The following is an 11911-nucleotide window of genomic DNA, read 5'->3' as shown; positions in this document are numbered from 1 at the left end:
AGGCCCGGAAACCCAGAAGCTAGAGTCCAGACGGGACCGAGCTCAGCTGAACATTGAGCCTCAGCTCTGAGCTAAGCTCAACACTGAGCCTGAGCCCTGAGCAATTTTCCCCTGCTTGGTCTAAACACAACATTACAGGTGCAGCAGTGTATCACTCTACATAAACAAGGCCTACACTACATATTCCTTAGTATTACTATTTTTATTCATTCATTCATTCATTCATTTTGTATATCGCTTGCCCCATTTCTGGGCCGTGGGTCTTCAAATCCCATCACGGATTGGCACAATGGGCACAAGGCAGGAAATAACCCAGGATCGGGCATCAACTCACTGCAGTACAGGCAGTCCCTAGGTTAAGTACGTCTGATTTACAGACAACCTGTACTTTCGAAGAGATTGCCATAACATAAAAAAAATTAGTTAAACACAATGGTTCGTAATAAGAAACTCACGTGCTACTTTGTGACGCTCACAAAAACATTACATGGCTTCAGCGGTCCGTCAGCTCAAGCAGGGATTAAGCCAGGTTGTGGAACCAACTCTAGCGCAGAGATATTATTATTATTATTATTATTATTATTATTATTATTATATGCTTAACAAGCAGTTGTACTCAACTCAAAATGCAGTGTTCATTAGGTAGTGCATCCTAACCACTGCATTTTGCCAGTGATTTAACAGAATTGGCCCTCCTGGTCACCCCCATCTGCTGACCTACACTGCGTAAAATGTTTACATTGACCTTCTCCCTTCTCCCAACCACGATCTTTTTTAGTCCCAGACTGATTTACCCTCCTGTCGGCCATTATCTCCCGCTAGTGTTTGTGCAGCTGTCCACGGCGGCTCTGGCCCTCGTCGACCACGGCAGCGACAAGGGACCGACAGGAGTAAACAGGGCAGGGCCGAGACGTCAGCTTCCTCGGCAGAAATTCCGGAAAAGGGCTGAGGAAAATAATTCGGCTATTGCAAGCAGTAAAAAAGGTTTAACTTCAACTTTCACAAGAGAAAAAAAGACAAAAAAAACAATAGATATGGAAGCAGTTTAATAGGCCTGAGCCGCAGAAGAGGGCAAAGAAAGGTCACATGACTTTGCAAGAACGCGTGAGCAAAAGGAATTGTATTCCCCCCAAGAGCATGTTCAAAAGGCCAAAAATTTGGATTTGCCTTTTTTGGTGAACCGTGATTTCCACAAGAATTTGGGATTTAAGTGCAAAAGGCACCCAAAGCAGCCATTTAAACATTTAAAGAAATTTGCCAAGTTTGCAGAAACATCCCTCAGGTAACTTCATGGTGCTTTACTGATGGTCACGGAATAAGGTTCAAGTAAGGGCCAGTCATTCAAGCTGCCCCACGACACCCGTCAAGCCTCTGTAGTACGTGGAGTCCGATCGCAGCAGAACATGTTCTCCAGATGAGCCGTCACATACGCTGGCCACAGAGCCCCAGCGTCGAAAGCGAAGAGGGGGGGGGGGTCCATCGTGTGTAACGGCTGTCACAGCTATGCCTGATCTCCAGCTAAGCCATTCAGTTGGGTTTCTTGTACTGGTGGTTCGTGTTGGGAGGAATATTCACTCAGTGCCCCCCTTAGTCATAAAGGAACAAAGGGGGGCGGGGGCGATAATGGAGCAGATCTCGGGTCGAGTACATGCAGTGACGTTCGAGGTGGCGTCCGCTGAGTGGAAATGGGCAAGGCGGCTTCCTGGAGGGTCCCCAGGCTCCGGGGCACATGACATCAGGCGAATGATCGATGGAGGTCCATCACTGGCGTCCGTGTGACTGCAGTTCCAGTGGGCCGTTATGGGCCAGCAGGGCTAAGAGCACAATCCTTGGTCTCTGGCAGCATGTTCATGAGAACTCAACATTTGCTCCTCAGCATTCTGATTGATCAGAGGGTTTCCGCCGTTGATCCATGAACTAAAACCCCAAAGAAAACCTTCAGTTACCCCCGGCAACTGGCTACTCCTCATCCCCACTGTCATCACAGTTAATGGGAATTTCCCACTTTCACTGTCCATTCACAGCCAGTGAATACAGACATACAGTATCTCTAAACTCCTACAATTACTGATACAGACATATTACTAAACTGCATAGCAAAACTCAAAGAATTATTCTAAACCAATTGTTAGCCAACAGGCTCTCTCACATTAATCCAAACACAATAACGTTCCCACATTGGCTATTCATTTGATATCAGAAAATCCAATTTAGAGCATCTAAAATACACAAGCCATGTCCAATCAGATAGACTTCAACTGAAAAGAGCACTTTATGGGATTTTATGTCCTCTAGACATCCTTACTGCATCCTTGTCATTTCCTGCCAGCATCATCCTCCCCTGCTAACGGCACTTTCAAGCTCAACATGTCTCCTTTTCTCTTTCTTCCTATCATTTGTGCTATGCACGACCCATCAGAGGAAGTCCCATTGCAGTCAAGAAAAAGAAAAAAAAACAGTTCACACCATGGCCGACTAATTACAATCCCTTAGTGGAAGTCAGATAAGCAAAAGATACCATTAAAAAAAACCATCAGAATTGTTACAACTTCCTGTGTTGAGCTAACACACCAAAGGCAAGATCAAGGATGTTTTGTAAACATGTGGCAAGAAAGATGGAGGAGGAAATCCTCAGAACATCGAATTCCTCCAGGAATTTCTATGCTAAAGTCTGAAGATATGTTACGCATATTAATAACATGACAAGATATATAATTCATTTGAGAACAATTGGCTTTTCAAATTTATTCACAACAACTGTCCTGAAGAGGGCAATATTTATGATGTTTTTTTGTAGAGTTTAAATGCTCACTTTCACAGTACCAACAAATATGAAATCAATCATCTATATGCTTTATCCATCTGGGTCGCGGGGAAGTTGGAGCCAATCTCAGCATCATCGGGCGAGAGGCAGGATACACCCTGGGCAAGCCGCCAGTCCACCACAGGGACAAATATGAAATATGTTATTATATTATATATACTTTATAAAAGAAAGATATACGATATACTAGGTACCCAATGCAGTGAACATATTAATTTGGAGTGATGATGTTTCTGTTGCTCTATCTGAATGCTGTGGTTGTCTTGATTAACGAGCTTCTTGTGGTTGCTAACCTTAATGTGCACATGTAGTGGAAGCAACACCTGGCTTGTTGTAAACGTTCGTCCTTCTACAGCAGTGTCCAGAATACGCTGGCTATCTCCCTGGTGGGATGACATCTCATAGCTTCCATGCCTGGGGAGAATCTGCTGACATAACTCATACTGCAGTGTTGGTTTCAGCCTGGATTTTCTTTCTTCTACCCCGTTTCATCTGTTCTGATCCTGTAAATATGTTTAATCGCGGATCATGTAGTTGGAGGCCGCAATAACCACAATTGGATCTTTAGATGTATAATATTTTTACAGACTTTAACACAGAAATTCCTGGAAACCAGTAGATTTTAGAGCCCCTAACCGCACCGCCCCCCCTCCCCGCCCCATGACCCTGCTGATAACAGCAACACTTGAATCTCATAGACACCTTACATGTAGGTCAAAAGAGAAGCGTTGTTTACAAAGGCCACAGTTATACAATTAAAAAAACCCAAAGGCTTCTCACAACCATCCAGAAATATCCCTTCAAACAGCAGTGACTTCATCGTGATAGTAAACAAAAGACAAATATAGCCTGTGGTTTAAATAAGGTAAGCCTAATCTTGGTAGAATTTCCTTTTTTCATTTCTTGTCGGCTTGCCTTTCATTTCAGAGTTTGCGTTTGTCTTTGGATTCTTCCTATAATATTTGCGTTCATTTAGCCGTCATGATGCCCCGAACACTTTTAAAAATGTCTACAGAAAGAATGAATTCATTAGTCTTTTAAATCGTTTAAATGAAAACGTGCCTCTTTTTATTCAACACACATCAAAGATTTATTTTTGTTTATTTTTATTTTTTAATGTTTTATTTGTAGCTAGATAAAAATGGGTGTTTGAAGATGTGCTGCTCGTGGGACAGCGTAAGCCAGGCAGGAGTGTGTGACGAGAGCCACCCCCAGCAAGCCTTTGCTGTCCTGGTCTGTTGTTTTGGTTTATTTTTTTGTTAGGGGGAAGGTCGTTGGGTCCGTAACAATGGGATGACAGGCACCCCCCCCCCACCACCACCTCAGCCACCTCATGCTGCTGAATGGACCCCATTGATGAAGACTAGCTCTCGCTAGTGGGGGCCTCGTCAAGGCGCACATGCACATTGCAATGCCATGCATAGGCATGAAGGTTCAAGGGCATCAGTCACATCCATCCCTTCTACACTCCCATCCAGTCTCTCTCTCGGCCTCGGCCGCCCATCTCAGCCTCTAGAGCTGCCTCCCTTTCAGCATGCAGAGGACACACTAACAAATACATCAGTAACAACTAGATCAGTAGGACTCATTATAATTTGTTTTACGATAGCTCTCTTATCTGCAGTTATTTTACAGTTAGTTACGGGTTCACTGTGTCATGGGAATCTGTCTCTGTTAACAAACGATTTCTTGATGATATGAACACGTGGTTTTTTTTTGTTTATTTATTTTTTTCTCACCGAACCTCGGACCAATTAAATTAGTTCGAGCAATTAGCAGAGAGAGGGTCCATCCTGTCACATGTAATTTCATGGGTTCCTCCTTTCTGGAATGTTCTCCTCTGCCCACCCGGGCTCATTTATCGTCCAGACAAAAGCGAGGAGTCTGGGACGAAGCCATTATCGACGAGATTACTGTAACTCGATGGACGCCTCTGGGATAAGGCCCATTGAAGGCTTGCTCCGGGGCAGGCCCCAGGGATTGGCAAATCAGGCGCCGTTTACGGAGTTCACCCCCCTCCGGCGCCCTCGGTCGTATGCCACAGATTAGGAAAATCTTTGCCTTTCTGTAAATGGTTGCTATGGCTATTTTCGCTCTGCTCACACTGTCACGATACACACATTCCTTCGACTTGCTACTCTGACCCCTTTGCAGGCTGAACCTGCACTGTTTACACGTCCGTATCTCAAGTCATTCCCTGACATATGCACTATTCACACGAGCTTACCCACAAATAGGCTGGGGGGGGGGGGGGGGTGGTGGGCAGGTTCTTCGTTTTTAATGAGCCCCCTGCCAAACCAGTTACTATAAACCAAAAGTAACGACTATAATGCTGAGTTTCATCCTACCATCCAGTGTCCCTCACCTTACGGGGCTGGCGGAATCGATTAAACGCTGCTTCTGCCTTCCGATTTACAAAAGGAGTGTCCTCTTGCATCTGAGCATGGACGCCCCCGTACGGTCACACTCAGGAAAAGCACTTCTAAGCGTGAGTCTCTCCAAGCAAATGACTGCACGCGTCTCCCCAGGAATACAAATTACTAATCTGCGCACAAACAGGCAGAGAAATACGTCCGAATCTACATTTAATCTGCCAATTAACGACGCCAGGAATAGAAACGGTTATAAAATATCCAATATCAGGGTCAGTTCTCACATTCATATGAGGCATCGTGGGATCATGTCTTGTTTTAGGTGTCACTCAGCCATCCTGCATAGGCTGAGGGTGGGGGCGTGGGGGGGGCAGATGGACTTGTTGATGGGTTGCTAAGCACGGCTATGGCGGAATGCCCCCTGTTTTTTACAAACTAAAATCTGTGACTTGGACCCGGTTCCCAAATTCAAATCAGGATGGGGGGGGGCTTTTATTTTATCCATTGATGACAACTAACAAAAGAGGGGGACAAGGCTTTGATGCATACTATGAGGTGTTTCTGAGAGAGGCAGCGGGGTGGCGGGGGGGGTGGGGGGGGTGCTGGGGTGATGGCAAGGGGGGGGGGGTGAACTGCTAGATCTCTAAAGAACAGCTCGCTCTTCATGAGGTCGTTCATATGTGTACATTACCGCGGTATTTATTTGCACAGCAAATATGCTTACATACTTTATGACTCATTTTGTGGCACTTTGAGATTTATTTTAAATGTAAAGTGCGTTATAAATTAAATCTATTATTATTATTATTATTATTTATACCTTAAAAAGCTAATTTGCCCCGTTTTTGTCATTTTACATTAGTCTGGTGCATATTCATGGAACACAGGGAGAGCAGGAACCCCAATCTTAGTGCAAATGAAAGAAGAGATTTTCTGTATCTAAACATGGACTGTCACCCAAAAACTTGTAAACATTCTGAACTATTGGGCAGTTTCAGTTGTTCTCTCAGCGTGGATTTAAAAGCTGATGTAAGAATGATTATTATTTAAATGAAAGTTACAGCTCAAGTACCCAGAGGGCATAGCATCTCAAACGTTTAATTACTAATAAAATGCTTTTAGATCCCATGCAAAATATTAAACATTAGAAAGGTTTAAGATGGTTGTCGGGGGGTTATTGCAAACTCAAAGAGTGAAAAAACACATCTCAGCAGTTTTAGGGACATCGGTACAGTGATGTAACACTGTACAGTGTGATTTTACTTCTACAGTGAAGGCATCTCTAAAGTGATTATACTCTATAAATTGAAGGGATATCCCGAGCGAGTCTTTTATAGAGTGAAGAGATCTCTAAATTGATCATATATACTGCACAGGGATTTCATCTGCAGAATGAACTTGAGGAGTGATCAGCCCAAAGAGTGCAAAAGCATTTCTTGTTTGGACTGTTAATCAAATAAAGTGTCTGCTTCCCTTTTGAAAATACGGCCATCAGAAGAAGTGCAAAGGCTTATGGGGCAAGGAATGAAATCGTGGCGAGTGGCCACTTTTAGCCTGCGTGACGTGAAGATTTCGGTCCAAGCAGATGTAATGGACTCCAGGACAGTTAGAAAGGAAGCTGCTGAAAACTGCATTTTTCCCCCCAATGTATTTATTGATTTTGAACAATTTTTCATGGGGGTAAAGATAACAAAACATACAGTTTAACACAAGAAGTCATATATTAATAACTATGCAGCAGAAAATGTTTTTTTTTTTTTTGAAAGTTGCATTTTAAACTTACAGTTTATAGAAATTACATACAATGAGGAAGAAATAAAAAGTAGATTTCAAAAGGAAAATACTCAATATTTTTGTTGTTGGTCTGAGATATTTGACTAGCAAGACATCCACACCTCAGAGATATTTTCTCACGAATTAGCTGAGATATTATGGGCCAAGGGACAATATTCACCCCCACGTGGGATTTTGAACCTACGGAGAGTTAATACTGCGGTGATAGGTTTGAAACGGTTTAGTGGTTCATGTGTGGCTTTGGCAAATCCGGAGGGGAACAGAGAGGAAAGAAACAGCATCCTGTCAGCCCTGATGGCGTATCAACAGAAAAGGGAGGGAGGGAGAGAGAGAGGGAGAGAAAGAAAGAGAGAGGAGGAAACTTCAGGATTTCGAATGAATTGGCCATGCCCTTCCTTTTCACTGTGACAGAGCCCGCCTCCTTCTAGTATCAGCTGAAACATATAAAAGCATCTTGGGTTAGAAGTGGTGAGTAGATACGAGAGAGGACCACCACAGGCCCAACCATGAAGAGGGAGTTCAAGTGCAAGGCGTTCTGGAGGGCCGTGTTGGCCGAACTGGTGGGCATGACCCTCTTCATAGTCCTCAGCATTTCCTCCGCCCTCGGGAACCCGAACGACGCCAGTTCAGGCAAGGAGGTGAAGGTGTCCCTGGCTTTCGGGCTGGCCATCGCCACCCTGGCCCAGAGTTTGGGCCACATCAGCGGGGCCCACCTGAACCCGGCCGTCACTCTGGGGATGCTGGCCAGCTGCCAGATCAGCGTCTTCAAGGCGGTGATGTACATCGCGGCACAGATGCTGGGGGCCGCCGTCGCCAGCGGCATCGTGCTTGGAGTGAGGCCGAACGGCACTGACGCGCTGGGGCTCAACGAGGTAAGTAACCCTTCCCGCTTCAACCCCCCCCCCTCCCCGCCTCTGAGTGACTCGGGTGACGTTTGAAGGAGCAGGCGACGGAATTCCCGAGCGCTTTCTCTCTGTCGGCGTAGTGACGTCTGACATTCAGCCTGACCCCTTTTTAATAGGTCACCTTTCTGCTACCAGACTGCCCAAATAAAGCCGCTTCCTGAGCCAGTCCATACAGCCTTGAACAGAATGGAGCTGTTTATAACTGTGGAAACGCAAACGTTGCGTGCCTGTAAATTCAGAAGCTCATGAATAAGCGTGTGTTGTTATTGTTGTTGTTTTGATCACCCCCAAGTAGTCGCTGGTTGTTTTGACACCTTCCAGTGTTATCAGTGTAGACCACCCACCACAAACTCCAGCATTCAACTGCCAACTCCTCCTAATAACTTGCTAAAATAATATAATAATATGACATCAACATGAGTTGGTCTACATTTATTTCAGTTCAATATGAAACCTTTACCTTTTTAATGAAAATATAGTGTTATTACTTTGCATGCTTTTACTTGCATTTAAATCGTTTAATTAGGAGACACGAGTGTCATTAAAAAAATTTTTGTAGCAATAGGAGAAAATTATACTACCAACCACTTGGTAATACTGGGTTAAATTTGTGAGGTGATCAGTAGGTTACATACAAAGCAATTTTATATCCCCACTAATGCTAAATGGCAACTGTTGTTTTCTGTCACTCTCTTATACAGCTAAATAACATCTCTGCGAGTCAAGGCGTTGGCATCGAGCTCCTGGCCACCTTCCAGCTGGTCCTGTGTGTCATAGCAACCACAGATAAAAGACGCCGTGATGTCATGGGCTCCGCCCCCTTGGCCATCGGCCTGTCAGTCTGCCTAGGCCACCTTGCAGCTGTGAGTACACTCACATGTCCAAACTTTAGGAGTTTAGAGGTCTAAAAAGCGACTACATATTCTGCAGTTGTTTGCTGAATAGCAAGGACACAGACTGACATAAATGATGATGTCGATGATAAATATGTATATTCTACACAAATACAAGGGTCTATTCTTGTGAATATACTGGGTAGCTTTTGAATCTAATAACGCATCTTTCTGCCCACAGATCAGCTACACAGGGTGCGGTATCAACCCAGCCCGCTCATTTGGGCCGGCTGTAATTACTGGCAACTTTGATAACCACTGGGTAAGTCAGAACCGTGGCAACTATTGCAATTAATTCATTGTACATTAAATTTTAATTTCACATCTGCCACACTGGACAACATCTCCTGGGAAGCACAAATGTGTTTCCAAAAAAGAAAAACAGGGATTCTGGGAATTAAGAATAAATCTTTGTTTTCCAGGTGTACTGGGTGGGTCCAATGTGCGGGGGTGTCGCGGCCGCACTCTTATACGAGTTCCTACTGTACCCGAAATTCGACGACTTCCCTGAGCGCATAAAGGTTCTGGTCAGTGGGCCTGAAGGGGATTATGACGTCAACGGAGCAGGGGACCCCCCAGCGGTGGAGATGTCATCAAAATGACGAGTGGGGACCCCTACCCCACCCCTGCCCCCCTTGTACAGAAACCCGACCCGATGAGCCGATGCTTGCCTATCTGCTTGTAAAGTCTTCACTCCAGTTAAAAATAGATTTTAATGAATCCATATTTTGAGATATAGACGAGTAAAGGACAATCCAATTACTCTGTCAGATCCAAGTCCCATTACAGCCTAATTCAGAGTAACACTTTCTTTTTGTATTTTTCTTATTGTATATTATATTTTTTCTTTACCCAACTATTCAGTAGTGAAACAAATATTGCATGTTGTGAGTGCACATTTTTTAAAAACTTGACAGGAACTTGATGCCTCCTTGGTCTTTAACGTCAGTATTATAGATTTTTTTTAAAAAAAAAACAAAATTGCTCTTTTTTTGTATATGTGTATGATTTGCATTTTAAATATATATTTGTATCATGTGTGCACCATTTTGTTCTGTTCCCCTTTTTGATAAATAAAACACCCATCGTCACAGTCCCCACGTACTGGGGCATTTCCACCAGATACCTGTGTCTGCCTTTGTTTACTGGGGATAATTTTTTCGGAAATTTTTGCAATGATCCAGTCAATTACTGCAAAACCGCCACAGTCAGTCCTGGGAGGGACAAAACTGGACAGGGGGTAAATCTTGCTGCTCACTCATCATAAAAAAGGAGCTGGATACCCGTGAAATAATAATCTATATTATAACGGTAATATCTTGTTTACCTTGATCCGTAAAATATCTCATAGCAACGAACACAAACCAGTATCCAGTGCCTTGGGTGCATCTACCTGTAATTGCATCGCACGTCATTTTTGTCGCATGACTTGTGATCGCTTCATATCCCACTCTCCCACCGTGGCTCTGCCTCCTGTTCTTCCTGCTGTTCGTTCCGTGATCCCCGCCTCCGATTACCGGCTCTATGCGTCCTCCTCGCTCCGCCGAGGCTGGTGTTTGTCTTGCACTTTGGAACGGGACACCGGGCAGTGACACGCTCTGATTTACAGAAAGCACAATAGCTGCGAAACCACACCGAAAGCCCATTATTTCGCACGTAAACATTTCTGAGTGGTAAGCGTGGGATGCGGCGTCGCGCCACGTGCACGAGTCCACAGCAGCGCCTCTGCGTCACTGTCAAAGGCACGCAGCTCAAGTGCTGATTAAAGACCTCTTGCAGCTTATGTGCTGGGCCAAATTGTTTTATACTTTTCACACTCCTAGTGCCTTGCCGTACCAGCACTGCAGAGTTTAATTTTGAATGACTAAGAATAATTTTCCTGCCAGTCAAAGAACTGGACACTTTACTGCGGAGTAAAGTCCTCGGGGTTGCTGTTATTTTACGACTTATCGTACTACTGATCTAAGTTCGTTTTGAGGTTTTCTGTGTAAATAGAAACGCTTTTTTCAAAGATGAACATTAAGTCAGTAAATTATCGATTGAAAAACACCTATATTCAAATTCCCGAAGATTGTAAAATGTGATGCTACACCAAGGACATAGAAAAAGGAAAATGACTTACGGAAATAAGCCTTTCAGAGTGAAATGCGCACCTGTATTTAACCAGCCTAATTATAACATACAAATAATAAAATCCCCCCCATACAAATTAATCAATTAACAATAGAATGTTCAGCTGAATGTTATACATGCTGTGCCTACCCTGTAGCATGTCCTTTTTGGGGGAAGTCCATCCATCTGTCTTTCATAACTGCTTATCTAAGTTTAGGGTTGCGGTGCATCTGGAGCTGATCCCAGCAAAGACCTGACGCAAGGCAGAAGAGAGAACGCCAAGACAATCCTGGGCTCACACACAATCAAACGCTACGGACAGAGACACCAGCTTCCATAACCACATAATTTTGTGGGGTGAAAATGGAGCACTGCACACTGTAACTCTGCAAAGTGCATAATATATATTTTCACTTTTTCAGAATCCATCCCTTGTGGATGTTATATCTGCTCTGCAGATGCCTTTATGCAGAGTGGCATACAAGGGAAGAGAGCAGGGTCAAGGAATCCCCTTCGCTCAAAGGCCCGGTGGTGATATGATTACCCTGCCAGCCGTGAGATTTGAACCCACAACCTTCCAGACATGAGCTACACAGCTCTTTCTTAACACTTACTTTGTTAATAGATTTAAGTCATTATGGTATGTTCATAGTAGGGAAGCAGAAACACATTGTGTTGTACTGCGTTTTTTTATTTTGTCGCATGCATTTTTCTTTGTTTTCATCTCGCGTTTGTTCACGTTCTTGTGCGTCTTTATACGTTTTTAATGTTGTTTCTTTGATTGTACGTGATTCTCCCTAGTGTTTGTGGGGGGAAAGAGTAAAAAAAAAAAATGCATACAAACACTTTGGAATGCGTTTGTATCCATTTTTCATTGTCATCAGTGGGAGTGCGCAGCGCAGAGAAATGCGTGCAGCAGTGCCTTTTTAAAATGCAGTGCACTGGCGGCAACATCATGCATAGCTTTCTATGCAATATGCGAATCGCAATGCGACGCTTAGAACCGATGCA

The 11911-nt window shown here is 44.0% G+C and overlaps 1 protein-coding gene and 1 long non-coding RNA gene across 2 annotated transcripts; one reads left to right on the top strand and one right to left on the bottom strand.

Annotated features, from left to right (window-relative positions):
• Positions 1-1031: 1031 nt before the first annotated feature.
• On the bottom strand, positions 1032-10586 carry LOC111845983 (uncharacterized). The gene is made up of 2 exons (XR_002838785.2): positions 10182-10586; positions 1032-1917 (listed from the first exon to the last, which is right to left on the bottom strand). It is a non-coding gene; the product is annotated as an uncharacterized lncRNA (long non-coding RNA).
• On the top strand, positions 7432-9911 carry LOC111845982 (aquaporin-1-like). Its single transcript, XM_023815761.2, has 4 exons — positions 7432-7862; positions 8597-8758; positions 8970-9050; positions 9211-9911. The coding sequence occupies exons 1-4, from the start codon at positions 7497-7499 to the stop codon at positions 9388-9390; spliced, it is 789 nt and encodes a 262-aa protein (XP_023671529.1). The 5' UTR covers positions 7432-7496; the 3' UTR covers positions 9391-9911.
• Positions 10587-11911: the final 1325 nt, after the last annotated feature.

The sequence above is a fragment of the Paramormyrops kingsleyae genome, chromosome 4, assembly GCF_048594095.1.
Source record: "Paramormyrops kingsleyae isolate MSU_618 chromosome 4, PKINGS_0.4, whole genome shotgun sequence".
NCBI classification, from domain to species: domain Eukaryota; kingdom Metazoa; phylum Chordata; class Actinopteri; order Osteoglossiformes; family Mormyridae; genus Paramormyrops; species Paramormyrops kingsleyae.
Note: the sequence above shows the minus strand (reverse complement) of the source record. Positions and strands in the feature narration are given on the sequence as shown.